This window comes from Felis catus, chromosome D1 (genome assembly GCF_018350175.1).
Source record: "Felis catus isolate Fca126 chromosome D1, F.catus_Fca126_mat1.0, whole genome shotgun sequence".
Classification (NCBI taxonomy): domain Eukaryota; kingdom Metazoa; phylum Chordata; class Mammalia; order Carnivora; family Felidae; genus Felis; species Felis catus.
In genome coordinates, this window is record NC_058377.1 from 20833225 (window position 1) to 20856007 (window position 22783).

Genomic DNA, 22783 nt, shown 5'->3' on the forward strand with positions numbered 1-22783 from the left:
CGGAGCATGTACAACAGTGCTCTAGTTGTTTCTTCACTTTACTCAGAGAACAGTTGTGTGAATTGGATGGGATGTGAGAGTTCTTATAAAGTTGTCTCAGATATTCAAATATACTATGTCGGAATTGTGTCTGACTTATGTGTCTTAGGGGTCCCAGGTGGAGACTAGGATATGTGACATGCTGGTGGGCAAAGAAATTCTGAGTCAATTTATATCAGAATATTGGCTGGAGATGGTGGGCACGTGTGGGTAGCATCATGGTGGTGAAGATAACAGGGCATCTGTTTCAGATACTGATTACCTACCCACGTCATGTGGATTCATTTTTAAATCTTATAAGCAGAGGGGCCATATGAAGAAGGTGAAGGGCTCTTTGAGATACAGGGCATAAGCCATGTTACATCTGTGTCCAGGTAGTGAAGCAGGATAATGGGGATTCTCCTAACTTCTACTTGGGATATGGCTTCGTGTCCCTCACTATAGCAGATAACATCAGAGCACAGAGCAGCATATCCAGCATCTCAGTAGTCTGCTGTTTTGGGATCATGGAAAGACTCCAAAAGCTTCTTCGTCACTTACATCCACTTTCTTACAGAGGGAATAGTCTGCAGTGACAATGGGAAAGTTGTGCTTTCGAGCCTCTTCAAAAAAGGCGTAAATCAGCAAAGGGCAGCCAGAACCAGACAGTATTAGGTGGAAGTTCATACCTACACATGAAACATCTCTTGGGGAATCCAAGAAACACTTGGTAGTAATTGCATAGGAGAGTGAGAGTTAATGGTACGTGTCTGGGTGAGAAAGGCAAGTGCCAGTGACGTTTGGAATTTTATTGTGACCTGCTTTGTGTCCACAGACTGGTGAGGTCAAGAGGAAATTGGGTCCCAACTCCTACGTGTAATCCTGCATGCAAGAGAAAGGGTAGAAAAACTAGCGGAAACCCTTTTTATGGACACTTTGTCTATAGTTCATGCATATTGCATTTCAGGTAAAAAAAAAACCCATTTTCTACAAGGCTCTTTGTCTAATATCCTGAGAGTATGGTATCATCATGGCCAACTCTGTCTAAGAATAATGGTTGTTAACAAAACATAAAATAATACAAAGGTTTTTTTTTTTTTTTTTTTTTTAAAGCTGTGAAAGTGTAGGACAAAGAGAATGGTCATAAATGATAATGATTATAATGGTGACCACTGTTTGAGAGTACTTCTACAATAAATGTTCTTTTAAAGGTTTATTTATTTTTGAGAGAGAGAGAGAGAGAGAGCATGAGTAGGGGAGGGGCAGAGAGAGAGGGGGACAGAGGATCCGCACTAACAGCGGTGAGCCCGATGCGGGGCTTGAACTCATGAACGATGAGATCATGACCTGAGCCTAGGTCAGAGGCTCAACTGACTGAGCCACCCAGGCACCTCGGTGGACTGTACAATTTAACTAAGGCTTTTTTTCCTTTTCTTTTCTTTCCTTCCCTTTCCTTCCCTTCCCTTCCTTTTTTTAAATGTTTATTTAGTTTGAGAGAGGGAGAGAGAGAATCCCCAGCAGGCTTCTTGCCAACAGAGCAGAGTTCCATGCAGGGCTTGATCCCATGAACCATGAGATCATGACCTGATCCAAAATCAAGAGTCAGATATTTAATTGACTAAGCCACCCAGGCAGTCCTTTTCTGTTTTTTTTTTTCTTTTTTCTTTTAGAGTCAGAAAAAGACAAGAGATATTTAGATCACAAACAATTTAAGTGACTGAGAAAAGAACTAATAAATCTGAGTTTTACCACAACAGCTGGGAGCTCTGATTTGAAAATCTTCTTATTGTATGTGTGTGTGTACATATATATATATGTGTGTGTGTGTGTGTGTGTGTGTGTGTGTGTATATATACACATACACTTCATCCATTCATCAGTCAATGGGCATTTGGGCTTTTCCATAATTTGGGTATTGTTGATGATCTGCTAACCTTCTTGAAAGTGTTCACTATGTTTATATTTTCTTTATGTATGCCCACTATTTCACCTGCTTTATTTTGGCTTTTACCCCCCAAATTCCATTAAACATTTTACCAAAGTTATTCATGACCTGCCCTTCTTATGTTCCTTTTCTCAGCCAACATCTCTACCTTTCACTTGGGTTTTCTTTTTCAGTGACTTTTTTTTTTATTGAAATGTAATTGATACACAAATTAGTTTTAAGAGTACATCATAGTGATTCAATGTTTTTATACATTATGAAATGATCCTCATGACAAGTCTAGTTACCATCTGCCACTGCGCAACATGGAAGGCTTCATGAACTTGGATGTCACCCTCGTGCAGGGGCCACGCAGATCCTCTTTGCATTGTTCCAGTTTTAACATATGTACTGTAGGGGCACCTGGGTGACTCCGTCGGTTGAGCGTCTGACTTTGGCTCAGGTCACGATCTAATGGTGTGTGAGTCTGAGCCCCGCATCGGGCTCTGTGCTGACAGCTCGGAGCCTGGAGCCTGCTTCGGATTCTGTGTCTCCCTCTCTCTCTGCCCCTCCCCGCTCATGCTCTGTCTGTCTGTCTGTCTCTCTCAAAAATGAAATAAACATTAAACATTTTTTTAAAAAGTATATGTGCTGCCAAAGAGAGCACTCACTCAGGTTTATAGACACAGGCTTGATGGCATCCTGAGTCTTCCCTCTTTTTTCCTCACTTCTCGTACCACATGAGATCTAGGTAAATAAAAGAGGTGGAAACTGAATCTCTTGAAATTTTCAAGCATGCCTAACAAGAAGTTAAAATGCTCTAACTTTAAATGTCTTATTACAAGTAGTGATGCTTTATTACCTATTATTTCATGTAGAGACGGAGACAGCAAGGCTCAGATAAGTTGTGACGTGGTCAAAATCACCTGGAAAATAAACTGACTTGGTCAAGACTAGATTTGGAAACCTCTGGATCCTACTTAGGTAATGTTTCATGGTTTAAAGCTATGAATGTACAAGGGTTTGTGGATTCAATTTTTTTTTTCTAGATGTAAGAAGAACTTTTTTCAGTTCGGTATGGTCATTGTTCATCCTGTTGACCCCGTCTCACGTTTCTGGAATGTCAACATGGCACAGTACTCGTGCAGAATGAATGTGTTGCAGATAAGAAATGTGTGATGTACTAAGCACTAATGTCCGGTTATCCTTAGTATCAAGGACATGATTCTGTTTATTGTCTCTCTCAATACTTCTTTCACCTTTTCATTTCTCAAACTATAAATAAAAGGATTCAGGAGAGGGGTCACCACTGTAATGAGGACAGCAGCTACCTTGTCAAAATTCAGGGAATAGTTCTGATTGGGTCTCACATACACAAAGATATTGCTCCCGTAAGCAATGGCAATGACCGTGATATGAGAAGCACAGGTAGAAAAAGCCTTTTGACGGCCTTGGGCCGAGGGGATGCACAGGATGGTAGAGATGATGTAGGTATAGGACGCAGTAGTGAATGCCAGGGAGCTCAGGATGACAAGGGCAGATAGGAGGAAGTTGATCTGCTCAATGAGGTGAGTATCTACACAGGCCACCTGCAGAAGAGGGGCAATGTCACAGAAAAAATGATTGATTTCTTTTCCACAGTAAGGTAGCCTTGTCACTACAATGGTTGGTACCAACACAGACAGGAAGGCTCCTACCCAGCAGCTCAGAACCAGCAGGAGGCAGGTCCTGCTGTTCATGATGATGGTATAGCGCAGGGGGTTACAGATGGCCACGTAGCGGTCAAAGGACATCACTGCTAGGAGGATAAACTCCACTGTCCCCAGAAAGAAGTAGAAATATGTTTGAGTGATACAGCCAGCAAAGGATATGGTTTTCTTCTCTCCTAGGAGGCAGGCTAGCAACTTTGGTGTAACGACAGTGGTGTATAAAATATCCAGAAAAGACAGATTACTGAGGAAAATGTACATTGGGGTTTGCAGGTGATTATCAGTCCATATTAGGAAGATGATGACAATGTTTCCTATTGCTGTTAGTGTGTACGTCAGCAAAAGAACCACAAAGAGGAGTATTCGAAGCTCCAGGAGAGTGGGAAAGGCGATCAGGGTGAATTCAGTCACCGTGCTCCAATTTCCCATGGGCATGGCTACACAGCAGGCAGGGTCTCCCTTAAGAAAGAAGAAAAGGAAGATCAGCTTGGGAGATCATCTTATAAATATCTGTTGAAAATGTGTTGTAGGGAGTGCCTTACATTGGGAGATGGGTCAGGGGTTTAGCCCTTGATCAGAAAATCATTCTTGTGCATCCTAGGGAAAGTCAAAATACCATTTAGACACAACTTTTTCCATAAAATGAAGGGAGAAGACTGGACTAAAAAACCTCTAAGCTTCCTTCCAGTAATGAAATTCTATTTAGTCTCATTAAATGAAACTTCTCTTCAGTGCAGCCAGCTTCATGTTCCCAGTTAAAAATACGCTATAAAGTACTGACTCACACTTTAGCTAGAACTATTTTTTCTGAAGTTTACAGTCACTGAGAGAGAAATCCTTTAAAATACTTTCTAGCTTTTTCTATAACACATTTTCCTTCACTTTGACAGTTGATAATGATGACCTGCCATGAGTAAGAGATAAAGATTGACTCTCCCTGCCTCCGATACTTGGTGATTTCCAGAGTCTCTCATTTTTGAAAGTCTTTTCCTTACACAAGTAGATTTATGGAAACAGACAAGAAATATCTGAAATGGACAATGGTTCAGGCTTCCTGCTAATCGCTTTAGATGACACATCAGAAGGGAATACTGGATATTTTATCTTTAGGTTATATCCTGTGTCCAAAACCTACCTTCTACAAATTCTGTGAAGTATGTAATAATATATACATCAAATATCTGGCTGATTATTATTTTTTTATTGAAGTATAATGAATATACAATGTTATATCAGTTTCAGGTTTTCAACACATTCGTTCAACAATCCTATATATTACTCAGTTTCACCATGATAAGTGTAGTTGCTGTCACTATACATTATTGCAGTATTATTGACCATATTCCCTATGCTGTACTTTTTATCCTCATGACTTATTTATTTTATGAGTGGAAGTTTGGTTCTCTTACTCCTATCTATCTATCATCTATCTGTCTATCTGTCTATCTATCTATCTATCTATCTATTTATTTTTAGATCCCATATATAAGCGAAATCATATGGTTTTTGTCTTTGTCCGACTTATTTCTGGCTGATTGTTTAAGAGGACGTTATACAATGTGATAAAACCAGAGAGGTACACATTATACACAGGATGGCAAAATGGAGGTAATTTAGCTTATTTCATTTACTCGATCAGTTGAAACCATCAAAGTGTACATCAAGATCATACAGTTGTTCTTTATCCCGGTATCTGAGATGTGTTCTTTGGCACAGTATCCCATTTCAGGTTAAAAGCACCCATTCTTTAAGTTCAATGCTTTCCTTGTCTAGATTTTACTTAGCTCTTGCTTAACAGATAGGTTAGAGCCGTTCCCCTCATTTTCCTTTTCCCACCCCCCCTCCTACCCCATCTCCGAGATAAAAAAGTTCCTATTTCATTTTTTATTTGAAGTCTTTCCCATGACAAAAAAACCCTCACATTTTTTTCCCAGTGCAAATAATTAGAGCATGCAAATGCAAAAAAAAAAAAATTATAATCTGCCATCAAACCTGTTAGGGATACAGTGACCAGATTTTGGTGAATGTATTTCCAGGCCGTTTCAAAATTACGTCGTATACATATATATCTAAAATAATTGATGCTGACATACTATTTTGTAGCTAGCTTTTCTTATTTTTCTTTTTTAATAATAATCATTCATCTTTTGGGGCACCTGAGTGGCTTAGCCGGTTGAGTGTCCAACTCTTGATTTCGGCTTAGGTCATGATCTCACTAGTCATGAGACTGAGCCCCACAACGGGCTCTGTGATGAGTGTGGAGCCTGGTTGGGATTCTCTCTCTCTCTCTCTCTCTCTCTCTCTCTCTCTCAAAAAAAAATCATCTTTCCATGTCAATTACTAGAACTCTACAAAATCATTTTCTAAATGTTTATCTTTATTTTTGAGAAAGAGAGTGTGAGTGGGGTAAGGGCAGAGAGAGAGAGAGAGGGGGGGACAGAGGATCAGAAGCAGGCTCTGCGCTGACAGCAGAGAGCCCCATGTGGGGCTTGAACCCACGAACTGTGAGATCACGACCTGAGCTAAAGTCGGACACTCAACCTACTGAGCCACCCAGGTGCCCCTCTATAAAATCATTTTCTAAAATCAGATTTTTTCGAGGGACAATTGATACACAAAGACCTACCCATAGGGGTGCCTGACTGGCTCAGTCAGAAGAGCATGTGACTCTTGATCCTCAGGGTTGGGAGACCGAGCCCCACACTGAGTGTAAAGATCGCTCAGAAAGAAAATCCTAAAAACATAACAACCGCAAAGAACTGCACATATTTAATATGCATCATTTTATGAGTTTGGACATATACAAACACCCATAATATCATCACCACAGTTAAGGTAACAGACACATCCAACACCTACCAGAGCTTCCTCTGGTAAAAACGCAACACATTTTTAAGGGTTGTGTAGTGTTTGATTCTATGGATGGGACTGTGAGATATTTAGCCATTTGCTTAGCTTTGGTAATTTAGGTGATCAGCATTTCATTCCCACATAGATAATGACTGAATACATATTCTTGCACATAAATCTTTGTGCAGCTGTTTCTGTGTAGAATACTGTTATTTTCCAATAAGATACTTGTTCTATTTCTATCATAATATTAAAAAATCCAAAAAAGATTTATTCCTATAATATTAGATTTTACCAGCTTACTGGAGTAGCGGGGCCTGTAAAATCACTTATAGATCTCTTTCCCGGGTTCTTTTTCTGAGGTAATCGCAGTGCATCACACCTAACTCTGGGTAGCTGATGCCTCAGCGAGGGTAAGCTGCTGTGCTCCCTCTTGCTCTTTTTTTCAAAGCCTCCTTTTGTGTTCTGGACTTCAGTATTCTTTATTTTTTTAATTTTAATTTTAATTTTTAAGTAATCTCAACACCCAGCGTGGGGCTTGAACTTCATACCCCGAGATCAAGAATCGCATGTTCCACTGACTGAGCCAGCCCAGTGTCCCTGGACGTCAGTATTCTTATCAGAAAAATTAAAATGTTGGACCATACATTTATAAGATCCATTCAGTATCTTGGACCATACATTTATAAGATCCATTCAGTGTCTTCAAGTCTTATTTCCAGTTACTTTTCAATTTCCTTCCCCACCTCAAAGATTCTAACTTATTCTCCAGTAAACAAGCTCTCGAATGATTCTATAATTACCACCCAGAAGTGGATAATTATGAATACCTATACCAACATTATAGCATGTGAAATCTTGAGTGAACTTTCTGTCGGAGGTACTGTGTTTTCTGTTTTGTGTGTGTGTTGCATTATTATTTCCATGAGGTTGTTTAACAGGCAAATGATAGTTCACACTTTCAGATTCAAGTGTTAGATAATTACAACATTCAAAATGAGCTACTGTGAGATTTAAATTAAATCATACACATGACGATAACAGATTCTTGCTAAAAAATATGGTTTTGTTCAGAAAGGATTGGGATAAACTCAAAGGAGATGAATAATTACAGCAAACTGTTTCTTGAATAAATAACGATAAATTATGGAAAGTTTAATTGGGACTGAGGGATATTTTTAACGCATACTTAATCGGAAGCCCCCAGATTTGCATCCGACCCCACTAAGAATATGACAGATCAGAGAGGCCACACGCAAGAAGATATGTTTAACAGAAGTAATATATTAGTAATTAAAAGATATGAGGAAAAGTATACTTACATTTCCCTGATTGTATAGATGATGTAAGATTCTCCCAACATGTTTTGTACGTGCAGACATAGTAAGAAGTTCCAACTTCGATTATCATGTGTGAATGATTTACTCCAAATATTGCACTTTGAAACTTTTCTTTTGCCAATTCCATTTCTAGCTCATAGAAATACCTCTTAAAGATAAGATAAAATTGACTAAGTCACTGAACCATCTAACCCAATATGTGTCCTGCTGATTAGCATCCTAACCACATGCCCATCCAGTCACGGCTCGGATGCCTTCAGTGACTTGGAAGTCACTGTCTTGCTTTAGCCCTGGCTGAATGAAAAACTCCTGTCTTGAATGGAAAACTGTAACTTCCAAACACACGTTCACGTTCTGACCTTTCCAACCAAATACTGCCCCTTTTTGCCATGGCAGGTCTTAAACACCTTAACGATCTAGGTCTCTTCCTTGCCCTACAACTTCCTGGTGAGATCCGCACAACATGATTCTAGAGTCTGGTTTTGCAGATAATGTGGTAGTAAAGCGTTAAGAGTCTTGAAAATCTTGCAGGAATGAATCAGCTCTACTGGAGTAGATCCTCCCTGACTCCATTAAAACAAATTAGCCCAGAAAATCATTGATTCTCAGTTCACAGGTATTTTTTCCCCTTGCAAGAAGGCTATTTTTGGCTCTGGTGAATTCTCAGTCATTCGAATTATTTAGTAACTGGGCTGTTTTGAAGAGAGAGACTCCTACAACTAACTGACTTAGATGTGGCTGACTCAGAATCCTTACGGCATCCTTGCTAAGTGACAGCCTAGGGAGGGGAACTTAGTATAGGTTTTGGTATCTCATTCCACCTTTATGGTTACTAGAATATTAAGTTTTCCACTGAAGATTTATTTTGGTAAATGGTCTTGAATACTCTCAATCGCCAAATTCAAGTATTTGAGTATTTTTTTTTTAAGTTACCTTGTTCCTTTTCTCTATAAAGTTTCCTTTATTCTATGAACTTTTTTTTCATAAGTGGATGAACTGTGTGTTTTCACAGGCTCATTTGCCTTAGAGACTTAGATGAAAACAGCTCTTGGGGATATGGGTCAAAGGAAGTTAATTAATATTGTTATAGAAGAATGTTGGTTTTGAACTACCTAATCACAATTACAAAGTTTTAGAAGGTGCCAAATAGTCCTGTTACTGGCTCCTCAGGGATTTCCCCAGGGGTTTTGCTCTATCTACTTAAAGGAGAATGAATACTTAAAAAAACTTTTTGTCTTTTTTAAGTTATTGATAAAATAGAAAATGTCTTCCAGTAATAAATATTCTAGAGTTTCAGATGCCATCCAATACCTCTGTCTCTTATCAGCGTAGGATGTTTTTAAAATGTTTTTATTTAAAATTCCAGAGAGAGACGGAGCAAATTCCATTATGCTTTTCATTCCTGTCATGTTCCTGTTCAGAGAGAGGAGCCCTTGGAGCTGGAGTCAGCCCAGCTCGACTCTGTTCTCCCAACCTCCTGACTTTATCCCCAGCTGCAAGCTTGCCAAAAGTATCCACTGTATTCTCTAATATTTATATTTTTTCAATGAAAATTCCTTTAAACATTCCCCTCTTACCCAAAAAACCTAGCACCTTTTTATCGTAACATAAATCTGACTTTCACTGGAGGATACCGATTGCCCTGTGGCTCCTACAAGTGTGTGCGCTCTCGTCCCTTCCTGGTACCAGAGGGCAAGGGGTGCAGGGCTGGAGGACGGGCTCCGTATTATTGTTGCTATTGTTGGTATTTTTTGGCTCCCAATTTCCACTTTCAAATCACCATTCCTCTGGTTTTTGATAAAACTTCTCCAAGGCTCACATTATACAATCCTGTAAGCTTTCTTTGTTTCTGCGGTATATTGCCTGAGTTTCAAGAAAGAAGCGAAGAACTTCTGCGAGTGTTCAGATAAGACAATGAGGGAGGAGTCTTTTAAATTGAATTTCAAAACAGGAAAACCATGGGTGACACATTGAGTAAAGGCTTTTTTAGTGGTTCATGGTCTTGCACTTCATCCTAAGGGTTGCTATTGTTGTGGGAAACCTTAATTTCCATGTGAAAAGCTAATAAAATATACTAAAATTCGAATTTCTTTTTTAAAAAAATTTTTTTTCAACGTTTTTTATTTTTATTTTTGGGACAGAGAGAGACAGAGCATGAACGGGGGAGGGGCAGAGAGAGAGGGAGACACAGAATCGGAAACAGGCTCCAGGCTCCGAGCCATCAGCCCAGAGCCCGACGCGGGGCTCCAACCCACGGACCGGACCAGACGCTTAACCGACTGCGCCACCCAGGCGCCCCTAAAATTTGAATTTCTTAATCTTACTTCCAGTGAGTGTCACCTGCGTTCCCCTTTAAATCATCAACTCCATTATTTTAACATGAGTATTGCCATTATATAGCATTACTCAATCTCTGAAGTCCCAAACTCCAAGGTATCAGTCTTGGACCATAATCTCCCAATTCTATAGTTTTATTTCCTAAACACATACTCCATGGCCTCACCTAGATCTCCAGCCTATGGAAGATCCCATTTTTCCTTATCAGCCTTTCTGCCTGATATATGTATATTTATAAAAATGTTTGTGTGTATATATGTTTTTTCAAATACATATTTATAAAATATATTTTGCTTCAAATCTATATGTTTCTGCAAAGGAGAGAGAGAGAGAGGGAAGAAAGAGTGAAAGAGGACATATGTTTTCTTTTTTTAAATGTTTATTTATTTTTGAGAGAGAGAGAGAGACGCAGAGAGAGGGGGGACAGAGGATTCCAAGGAGGAGCCATGCTGAGAGAAGAGAGCCCGATGAACTGTAAGATCGTGATTAGAGCCGAAGTCAGATGCCCAACCAACTGAGCCACCCACGCGCCCTGAGAATATACAGTTTCTTTCAGTGGAAGATACATAAAACGGAAGCTGGCAAGAAAAAAAGAGCCTGAGGGCAAGATTTTAAAATATATATATATTTTAATGTTTATTATTTTTGAGAGACAGAGAGAGAGAACAATCAGGGAAGGGGCAGAGAGAGAGGGAGACACAGAATCGGAAGCAGGTGCCAGGCTCTGAGCTGTCAGCACAGAGCCCGACACGGGGCTCGAACTCACAGACTGCAAGATCATGACCTGAGCTGTAGTCAGCCGCCCAACCGACTGAGCCACCTAGGTGCCTCTAAAATATATTTTAAGTAGCACTGGGGAGATGCATTATAATGACATCTTTGAGCCTCACAGGTCCCCAAATGCCTAGTGAAGTTCCCCTGCTTTTGCCAGATGTATCCCCCGCATCAGGAAAGACCCCTGTCTGGCTAGTTCCCTCTCAGCCAGACCAGCTGCATACCCCCCAGTCCTCAGCCACCTGATGAATGGATACAGAAGATGTGGTATATATCTACAATGGAATATTACCCAGCCATACAAAAGAATGAAATCTTGCCATTTGCCATGATGTGGATAGAGCAAGAGAGTATTATGTTAAGCAAAATAAGTCAGTTAGAGAAAGACAAATAGCATCTGATTTCACTCATGTGTGGAATTTAAGAAACAAAACAAGCAAAGGAAAAGAGAGAGAGAGAGGCAAACCAAGAAACAGACTCTTAACTATAGAGAACACACTGCTGGTGACCAGAGGGGAGGTGGTGGGGGGGATGGGGGAGATAGGTGATGGGGATTAAGGAGGGAACGTGTGATGGGGTTGTATGGACGTGTTGAGTCACTAAATTCTGCATCTGAACCTAATATTACACTGTATATTAACTAACTGGAACTTAAATAAAAATTTTTAAAGATGCACAAAAAAACCCAAACCCAAACCAAAACAAACACATGAAAGGAAAAGGGCTTTGGCTCACTGCCAAGCAAACAGTTATTCGCTCTGCCTCTGAGGGCATCCCCCATGTGGTCCCACACAGCAGGTGGTGTCCTCCTCCCAGGGCTGTAAGCATATGTGACTAACTAGCTAATGTCAGTCTTATCTGTCCCGTATCAAGAGCCTGTGGTCAGCCACCCCCAAATCCCTAAGGCAGAACTCGTTTCCTCACCAGTGGGGTGAAGACTGAGGAGTGCAACACTTCACCTGAGCTCTGTGTGTGTGTGTGCGCACACGCGTGCTGTATTGTGTTGTGCTGTGTTTGGGATACTCAGAAGGACTGTAAGTTGGGACACAGTTTTAGAAGGAGTGCTGGTGAGAAAATATATAAGAAATAATACATGGGAATCGTGGTGAATTAGGACGGCATCTCATGATCGCTTTTATTTTATTTTTTTTTTTAATTTTTTTTCAACATTTATTTATTTTTGGGACAGAGAGAGACAGAGCATGAACGGGGGAGGGGCAGAGAGAGAGAGGGAGACATAGAATCCGAAACAGGCTCCAGGCTCTGAGCCATCAGCCCAGAGCCCGACGCGGGGCTCGAACTCCTGGACCGCGAGATCGTGACCTGGCTGAAGTCGGACGCTTAACCGACTGCGCCACCCAGGCGCCCCTCATGATCGCTTTTAAATAATTGCCAGGGAAACATTTCTTCTCTGTGCTCACCACTTTCAGTACCCCAGCCATCAAAACCTAGAACAAATTCCTTACTCTTAAAATTTTTTTAATGTTTATTTATTTTGGAGACGAGAGAGAGAGAGAGAGAGAGAGAGAGAGAGCACGATCAGGGGAGGGGCAGAGAGGGAGACACAGAATCGGAAGCAGGCTCCAGGCTCTGAGCTGTCAGCACAGAGCCCCATGCGGGGCTCCAACCCACAAACTGTGAGATCGTGACCTAAGCCCAAGTTGGAGGCTTAACCTACTGAGCCACCCAGGCACCCCCCAAATTCCTTATTCTTACCCTTTAGAAAAACAAAACAATTTGTTTTTAAGGAGCCCAGTGTAATGGGGATAAAACGTGGAAGGGGTGCTCTGTGGTGGAACAGACCTTTTAACTAACTAGCAAGCCAAGGCTGTTCTTTTAATTTATTTTTTATTTTTATTAAAAAATTGTTTTTAAGTTTATTTATTTTGAGAGAGAGAGCATACATGGGGAAGGGGCAGAGAAAGAGAGAGGGAGAGAGAGAATCCCAAACGGGCTTCATGTCCAGTGAGGAGCCCCACGTGAGGCTCAATCCCATGACCCTGGGATCATGATCTGAGTCGAAATCAAGAGTCAGACACTCAAGCAACTGAGCCCCCCCCAGGCCCCCCACCAAGAGTGTTATTTTAGAACAAACACATTTGACTTGAACACAAATTTTCTGTAGCGTTTTCCTGAATTTTCCTTCTCCTATGTCCACACCATTACAGATTTGTTATAATCTGTTATCTTCTATTTTTTATTTATAGAACTCTCTTCTAACATTTAATACGTGTTTAAGAAATGTGGACTGAATAGGTGGCTTGATGCCATAAAGGAAATAATATTAAACCGGCAACCAGAAAATGACAGATTCTGGTTCTGCCTTTCTTACCACCTAGATCTAGAAAATTCTACCCCATTTGGGTCTCAGTTCTCTCATCTGTAACGTGAAATGTTTGAGCAGGATGCTCTTTAAAGTCCTCTCATCCCATGGCTTCGATTTTACGTCTGTATCTGTGGGAGATAGTCACTACAAACGCCTTTCCTGCAGTTTTTTTACCACAGAGGGGAAACAGGATGGTGTGGGAAGTTAAGAGCATGGGTTTTGAAGTCAGACAGTTCTTGGTTTGATTTCACTTACCAGCTGAGTGCCTTTGGGACAGTTAGCTCAGCTCCTCAGTTAACTCATCTGTAAAGTGGGGATGATATTACCACTGTAGGGTTACCTAAAAGTGAGACACAATGAGGCATGGAAGGTTGCCCTGCATGTGCGCATGGTTAAGGGCTCAGCAGTTTTAGTTAGCTGTGCCGAGGATCAAAGCTCGTCAAATCCCTGAGGACCAGTGCTTGAAGGAGGAAGTAGCAATGCTTCCTATGTTCCCTAAAATGTGGTAGCTTTGTTCTGGAATCACTCGTCTAGGATGGACTGCTGTTGGATTTTAACAGAGCTTGTGATAGGTCTCTATCTACAGAGGTGGATGGAGAAATACATTTCTGTCTAGAATTAAGCTACTTGGTCCCAAGTTTATAGACTGCTCCTACCTATTAAAGGAGTCTATGAACCTGTACCTACATGAAAAAATTTAAATTTATGAATATTAGTTCATTTTCTTCTGACAATAAGATTTTCCCAGCAGGACTTATTTGATTTTTGTTTCTGATGTTGTTGTTTTAATTACCTCGTTGGTATCTTGTATTCTGACTCTGAAACTTCAAGAACCCAAACACCACATTTTGAATTCTTGAACTCTTCAACCTTTCCAGGCTATTCCTTGTGGATTTGGGAAGTGAGCCGGAGAACAGTAAGTATGGAAATAATTACCAAGGGAAGAAGGCTGAGAGCAAAAAGGAAAGGGAATCCAGAGGAGCAGAGTCTAACGAAGAAGAAGTTCTACATAATTCTGCTATAACAAATTCAGAACAGTCAGGAAATAGAACCTGTGAAGAATTTTGCAACTTAGGTCATGCTATTTTGTCTCCGAGTGTGCTGCCTTAAATATTCTTAGCTCCCTTAAGATTTCTAGCCAATAATTTTAAGATAGTTTATTTCATTCTTTTTGTTTATCCACTCATTTGTCATTCATGCATTCATTGTGTATTGGGTCTTTTTTTGGTGTCAGACATTACCCAAAATGGACTGTTTCCATGGTATCTTCTGGTATCTTCTGGCTACAGACATTGGACTTTCTGTGACTCTTTAAATACATCATTATCCTTGAATAGATTTTCTGTCTTTTTTTAATGAAACAGACAGATAGATGGATTGCGTATATTGAACCTGTTTGGGGAGTATATTGAATTTGTTTGGGGAAGGGCTCACTAGACGCTGTTTTGGTAAAATAGAACATTTTAGGAACAGTTCCCAACCCTTTCTCAAGTTAGAGGCAAGGACCAAGTTTGATTCAAGTTGAATCTTGCCCTAAGGTCAGATGGGCAATGATTCATCTGAACAGCAGTGGCCCTTTTGAAAAATTTAAACACTTTACATAATACATAAACACAGGAAGATAAATTTGAAACTATGAAGGGAAAAATACAATCAATTAAAATCCTTTTACGGAGATACTCAGCATCAACATACTGATACAGTCACTCTGTTTCTCTCCTCTGTGCTCTACCCTTGGGGAGAATTGGCACTCAACTTGGCGTGTTTTCAGGTGGGTCCTTGTGGACTGGTGTTCCTCTTTCTACATGTATGTGATATGGGTATTGCTGCAGAAGTCCGTTTCCATGGTGGAGGAACATGCTGGGTGAATCCGTAGCTTGTGCTTTGGCGATGGGGATTCTTGGTCTCCCTGCTTTGACTCTTCAGCACCAGCCTTCACATTCACTGTTTTAGCCACAAGTCCAATGTCCCTGCTGCTTACCTCAAGTGTGTTAACGGCCAGCAACTCAGACACTCGAATGTCTTTTCCATCTACCCCGAGACGAACTCCGGCTCTCTAAGCACCTTGTGCTCCATCACTGTGAGCTGAGAATTTCTGGGAGTGCTCGGCATCTTCACTTCCATGCTCTCCTGGTTGGGAGCTAAGCTGTTCTTTCCTCTGGTCTCATTTTCCCCTCATTCTGAACCGATACACTTTCTTTCCTTCCATTGTTTTAAAATTGATTTTCATTTTAAAAACTAACCAGATTACAGGGGGTGCCTGGGTGGCTCAGTTGGTTAAGCATCTGACTCTCAATTTCGGCTCTGGTCATGATCTTGCAGTTTGTGAGTTCCAGCCCTGCATGCGGCTCTGCGCGGACAGCTCCCAGCTTGCTTGGTATTCTCTCTCTCTCTGCCTCTCCCTCACGCACGTGCACGCACTCTCTCTCAAAATAAATAAATAAACTTAAAAAAAAAACCTAAACAGATTACATAGTTAAAACTTAATGAATATTAAAACTTTTGTCTAGAAAAAGAGAAGTCACTTACTCCTTCCCTTCTCTTAGTCCTTTAAAGGCTTTTGTCTCTTCTTATGTTACCTTCATATTTTAAAATGAATGCTTATATTTTTCTTTCCGAATCTATCAGATTTACACATTGTTTATTAAATTCCTGTTATGAAGATGAGTGTTAAGTTCTTTGGTCATTTTTGTTCTTCCTATATCTCTTGTACCAAGATATCATAACTTCTGATTGAACAAACTGAATTAATTAATTAATTCATTCATTCATTCATTTATCTTGAGAGCCAGAGAGAGGAGGAGAGGGGCAGAGAGAGAGAGGTAGTGAGAAAATCCCAAGCAGGCTTCATGCTGTCAGTGCAGAGCCTGATGCAGGGCTTGATCCCACAACTGTGAGATCATGACCTGAGCTGGAATCAAGAGTGGGACGCTGAACTGATTGAACCACCAGGTGCCCCCAAACTGACTTTATATACTATCGTGTTATATTAATACTGTTCACTGTTGATACAGGGAGGATATTTTAAGTATTTCTTTTTCTTTGAAAGATACTTTTTCTTAATGCTAATTCCCTTATTTATTTGAAGGACTTTATTTTCTCAGAGCGGTTTTAGGTTTTCAGCAACAGTGTGAGGAGAGTGCAAAGATTTCCCATATACCCGCTGCCCTCTGCGTGCGGGCCTCCCCCATTACCAACATCTCTCACCAAAATGGTACATTTGTTGCCACTGATGAACCTACACTGTCACATCACACACCGCCCATAGTTTATTTTAGGGCTCATTCTTGGTGTTGTATCTTCTATGGGCTTAGACAAATATAGAATATGTATCCACCAGTATATGCCACACAGAGTATTTCACTGCTCTAACAATCCTCTGTGCTTTGTTTTCCTGGTGATTTCCCTCCATTCACACCACCACTGATCTTTTTACAGGCTCCATACTTTTGGTTTTTCCAGAATGTCATAGAGTTGGAATCATAGAGAAGTAACTTTTCAAGTTGATTGTTTTGTTTGATAATATGCATTGACATTTCTCTCCATGTTTTTTCATAGCTTGACAACCCATTGCTTTTTAATCCTGAGTAATATTCCATTGTCTGGAGATACCACAGTTTTTTATTATATTGTATTGTATTGTATTGTATTGTATTGTATTGTATCCATTCATCTGTCTTCTGCTGAAAAAAATAGTTTATGCTGATGTGGTAAATTATAATTCTTGATATTTTAATGTCGAACCATTTTTGCATTCCTGGGATACACTCAACTCTCTAATATATTTTGTTTGCTGGTATTTTCCTGAGAATTTTTCCATCTAGATTCATGGGTGAGATTAGCCTATACTCTTCCTTTCTCATAAAATCTGGTGGTGGGATCTATGTTAAAGTAACCCTTAAAACCAGTAAGAGAGAATTGAATATTAAAAATCTTTTGGTGAGTTATAAGATTGAAATGACTTGTTCTTTGGTAGTTGGTGAATTCACTTGTAAATTTGAGCCTGAGTTTACCTTGTGTAGAGATATAAGAAAATTGTTTATTGAGGTTTAATTTGTATATAACAGGCACTAAAATTTAAAATTTGGTTTAAAAAGTTTTGTTGATGGTACATGGCCATAAACCACCAGTTCAAACAAGATGCAGAAAATTTTAATTACCCCAGAAAGTTCCCTCATGTCCTTCCCAGTCATTACATACCTGCAATGATTTTCTGATTTCTATTAGCATAGGTCAGATTTGCCTGATCATGGACTTCACAAATGTAATCATGTAGTTCTTTTACATTGGGGTTATTCCACTCAACGTAATGTTTCTCAAAATTCATCTAGCTTATTGCATCGTTGGGTCCTTCCATTTAATGTTGAATAATATCCCACTGTAAAAACATACTATATCTGGGGTGCTTGGGTGGCTCAGTTGGTTGAGTGTTTGACTCTTGATTTTGGCTCAGGTCACGATCTCATGGTTCAAGAGTTTGAGCCCTATGTCAGGCTCTGAGCTGACAGCGTGGAGCCTGCTTGGGATTCTCCATATCCATCCGTCTCTCTCTAGCTCTCTGCCCTGCCTTTATCTCTCTCTCCTCAAAAATAAATAAATAAACTTAAAAAAATACTATATCTGCTTATCCATTATCCTGCAAATAGTCATTCGGGTTATTTTTAATTTTGGGATATGATGAATGAAATGGTTTTGTACATGTAAGTATAGGTTTTTTTCAGAGTCGGTGTCGTGACTGCTGCCCAAACAAGATGAGATGCGTTTGCCTAAACAAGTAAAATGATACACTGCATTTTTTATACACTCTCCTCCAGTCAGGTGATGACTCTGATTTCAGTTCAGTGTCGGGAGGGCATATACATGCATTTCTGCACATGAAGAGACTATATAACTACTAATAGTATTAGAATAACTTGGTATTTTATTTATTGGTCATAGATAGTATTCTCTCATTTGACGTGTTATTTCAAGCTCTTCTCTTTTACACTGATTGTGTGGTTATAAGCTGGTCAGTTCTTTTCGAGGTCTCAGAATGGCTAAAAAATCTAAAATAGGTTAAGAGTATGGGGCGTCTGGGTGGCTCAGTCGGTTAAGCGTCCGACTTCGGCTCAGGTCATGATCTCACGGTTCGTGAGTTGGAGCCCTGCATTGGGCTCTGTGCTGACAGCTCAGAGCCTGGACCTTGCTTTGGATTCTGTGTCTTCCTCTCTGCCCCTCCCTTGCTGGTGCTCTGTCTCTCTCTCTCAAAAATAAATAAACATTAAAAATTTTAAAAAAATAGATTAAGATTAAAAAATAATTACTGACAATTTTATAGCTAGAGTTTATACATAATCATTTTCAACATTGTCATCTTTTATTGTTTTTTATGTTTTTTAATATTTATTTTTTGAAAGACAGACAGAGACAGAGCATGAGTGGGGGAAGGGCAGAAAGGAGGGAGTCACAGAATCCAAAGAAGGCTCCAGGCTCTGAGCTGTCAGCACAGAGCCCCACACAGGGCTTGAACCCACAAACTTCGAGATCATGATCTGAACTGAAGTCAGATGCTTAACCGACACAGCTACCCAGGCGCCCCTCAACATTATCATCTTCTAATTATTATTATTATTTTTAAAAAAATATTTATTCATCGTTGAGAGACAGAGCATGAGTGGGAGAGGGACGGAGAGAGAGGGAGACACAGAATCCGAAGCAGGCTCCAGGCTCCAAGTTGTCAGCACAGAGCCCGATGTGGCGCTCGAATTCACGGACCCTGGGATCATGACCTGAGCTGAAGTTGGACGCTCAACCGACCGAGCCACCCAGGTGTCCCAACATTATCATCTCTTAAAAAGGGGACCTTACTTTCTGCCAAATACTGAAAGTAAGAAAGCATATTAATGAAGGAATCCTTAGTTAACTTTAAACAACATCCTTGGGGAGGGCCAGCGATCCTAGATGATAAAAGATGTTTTTAATAAGAGGTTTTTAAAGTTCACAGAAGAAATGCACACTTCTGAAATGTACCACACATGCACACATGCACAAACACAAATTATTTTTCAGTGCATTTTAAGAATGAAGCCAACAGTCATGTAGTTGTACCCCCCTGTTATTAATTTGTCAAGTTAACATTTCTTAAGTGGAGAAGAGGGTGCCTGCCGAGGGTGAGCTGCAGTTGAACAGACCACAAGAGGAGTTATGATAGAGTTTATTACTCACAGGTCTTGGAGGAGGCACCTGGCATACCTTGGGGGGGCTTCTCTTGGAGGCAGAATGCAGACAGGAATCACCCAGGACATATGCCTTCATTAGAACCTGGAGGGCTTTGGGGTTCCCGGGCTAAAGCCACATTGGTCAATTGTAACCAAAAGAGTGAGTTTTGGTAAGTTACACTGGGGCCTTATTGAAGGGGCACATAAAGGGAAGGTGCTGGTGGATGGGGAAGACAGTTGAGCACAAGGACCGTGGGGGAGGTCGTGTCAGAAAGTGACCTATGTCTGTGACTCTGCAGACTGCTATCTAGGGCGTGTGCTTGCATGAGGGGACTAGTGTCAGTGTAAAGTCGCAGCAGGCTGCTTGGCCAAATGGGTTGGCCAAATGGGTGCCGGTTGGCCAAATGGTTGGCCAAAATGGGTGTCAAACGGAGTAGCTTAGCTAAACTCTTGACTACCGATGACAATAATTTGGTATGTTTTATCGCATTCTTGTGATGTGATTGAGGTGTATGTTCATAGTTGTTGTTGCTGAATATTGTATTACAACTGAGTCAGGAGGAAGGAGCACGTGAGAATTACCTGGCAAGTGGAAGGATCAGTGAATTCATTAAACTCATTACATTTGACAGTGTTTCCCTGATTGGGATGCCCTTCATACATAGTTGGAGAAATAGAATTCATCTAGCAAGTGGATGTGCTTTGGTTTGTTCCTCCTCTTTCCTCCATATTGAAAAAGAGAGTAGTTTAAAATATCTAGTCATAGTTGCAGATGGGAAAAGTAAGGAACCTTCCACGTGTCCCAAAATTTAGGAAAAGTAACTCAACTAATTTGAATCAATGTAGAAACTGCTATGATTATCTTTTATTATAACAATATTGATCATAAGAATAATAACCAACATCAAAGTAAAACAATATATTTATGTTATTTTTCAGAGTTTATGAACTTTTTAAAATATTTGCACTTTTTAGCCTGGCTCAACCTGGGGCCAGCCCCAGCTGGGTACCAAAATCATGCTTAAATTCACTATTTGCTTGGGTTTTTCTTTTCTGTGTTAATGATACCAGAATAGGGGCTTTGAGTAATGCGGGAATTCATTAAAAAATTAAAACAGCAGAAAGGGAAAACTATATTCATTTTTAGCAAACAGTGATTTACATAAAAACAAACATAGCTAATTCATATATGTATTTTTGAACATTGCTGCTTTTCACTAGTCTTTCGTATTCTGGAATTTGTAAATTCTTCCGGTTTTAAGTGATGAAAGATAAAGTTAAGGATGTAATAATGGCTTTAAGAAATCCTGCTGTGCTCTGTTCTTTATTCTTCCTTTCTTGGATCATGACCACTAGCAACATAATGCTGGCAAGCAGAATAATGGCACCTAAAGATATTCATGTCCTAATCCCCAGAATCTGTGAATATGTTACTTTACTTGGCAGAAAGGACTTTGCAAATGTAGTTCAAGAAAAGGACCTTGAGTTGGTGATATATATATATATATGTATATATATATGTTTAATTTTTTAATGTTTATTTATTAAAAAAATTAATGTTTATTTCTGAGAGAGAAAGAGAGAGAGAGACAGAGACAGAGAACGAGTGGGGGAAGGGCAGAGAGAGTGAGACACAGAATCCGAAGCAGGCTCCAGGCTCTGAGTCATCAGCACAGAGCCTGACATGGGGCTCAAACTCACAAATCATGAGCTCATGACCTGAGCTGAAGTGGGATGCTTGACTGACTGATCCACTTGAATTGGTGATATTATCCTGGATATTAAGGTGGGCCCACTCCAGTCAAATGAGTCCTTAAAAGTGGAGAACTTTGTCAGCCAAGTCATAGGGGAGATGGAAGAAGGAGAGATTTGAAACTTGAGAGGTACATGTCCTGCTCTTGTTGGCTTTGAAGGTAGAGGAAGGGGGGCCATGAGTCAAGAACTGAAGCATCTTCTAGAAACTGGGAACGGCCCTTGGGTGATAGCCAGCAAGCAAGAAAACAGGACCTTGGTCCCACAGCTTCAAGGAAGGGAATTCTGTCAACGAGTCAGATGGATAGGGAGTGGATTTTCCCCTAGAGCCCCTGGAAAGGAATGCAGCCTGCTGAATTTGGGCTGGGGAGGCTTGTATTGAACTTGTGACCCACCGAACAGATGATAAATCTGTGTTATTTTAAGCCGCTAACTTTGTTATGGCAGCATTAGGAAGCTAATATAGTAACTTTCTAAATCCTATCTCATTTAGTGTCTGGTAATGAATGCATAGCAGATCGTTATATGAGTGCTTCATTCCTGGCGATATTGTTCTAGTTTCTTCTGATCTTTAGACATTTGTTTGCCGCAATCTCTTAGGATGGATGGTGTTCCTCTATGACATTCTGAATCCATCCTTAAGGCAGCACTCTCTCTGCCTGTTTTCCCAAGATAGAGTCCCGTCAATTCTTAAGGTGTCAGTCATTGTTCACTCAGCTAGAAGGTTAATGACCACACTGGTAGGGACTCTTTTTGATCTTAGAGATACCTACTGTTTTCTCCCTGTTCTTATGCTGTGCTTGTCTCCATGGCACCTGCTCAGTGGCTGCGTGAATAGAAGGCAATTGAACTCCTTGTGAACCTTTCCTGTCGCAAATCAGTGAATCAGGAGAGGGCATCTCACCTCCAATGGACCAATTGGATCTTCCTTCCAGGAACTTGGCTTTTGACCTGAGATCATTTTAAATTTTTTTTTTTAACGTTTTATTTATTTTTGAGACAGAGAGAGACACACAGCATGAACGGGGGAGGGGCAGAGAGAGAGGGAGACACAGAATTGAAAACAGGCTCCAGGCTCCGAGCCATCAGCCCAGAGCCCGACGCGGGGCTCGAACTCCTGGACCGCGAGATCGTGACCCGGCTGAAGTCGGACGCTTAACCGACTGCGCCACCCGGGCGCCCCAACCTGAGATCATTTTAAATATATATCCAAATAAATTCTCTGTCTACATGTATATCAATATATTTAAGTGCATTCAATATATATGCTTGTATATATGAATATATATCTATGACTGCCTATAGGCATTATTTACAAATGACTGAAGCAGCCATTACCTTCTGTGTGCATGGAGAAGTGAAGTAACAAAGAAAGTTGGGGGTCTTAAAACGGCACTAAGATATTTTATCCCAGTCTGGAGACCAGAAGTCCAAAATCGGTTTCCACGGGCCTGAATAGGTGTCAGTGGGCTGTGCCAGAGAAAAGAACTCATTTTCTTGCCTTTTCCAGCTTCTAGAAGTGCATTCCTTAGCTCGTGGCCCCTTCCTCTGTCTTC

At 40.5% G+C, this 22783-nt stretch overlaps 1 protein-coding gene and 1 non-coding gene across 2 annotated transcripts; both read right to left on the reverse strand.

Moving 5' to 3' along the window:
• Positions 1–2262: 2262 nt before the first annotated feature.
• Positions 2263–2365, reverse strand: LOC111556810. The gene has a single exon (XR_002736533.2). It is a non-coding gene; the product is annotated as a U6 spliceosomal RNA (small nuclear RNA).
• Positions 2366–3026: 661 nt separating this feature from the next.
• LOC101088780 (olfactory receptor 6M1) lies at positions 3027–4195 on the reverse strand. Its single transcript, XM_003992483.3, has one exon. It carries the CDS (start codon positions 4084–4086, stop codon positions 3133–3135), a length of 954 nt encoding a protein of 317 aa, XP_003992532.3. The 5' UTR covers positions 4087–4195; the 3' UTR covers positions 3027–3132.
• Positions 4196–22783: the final 18588 nt, after the last annotated feature.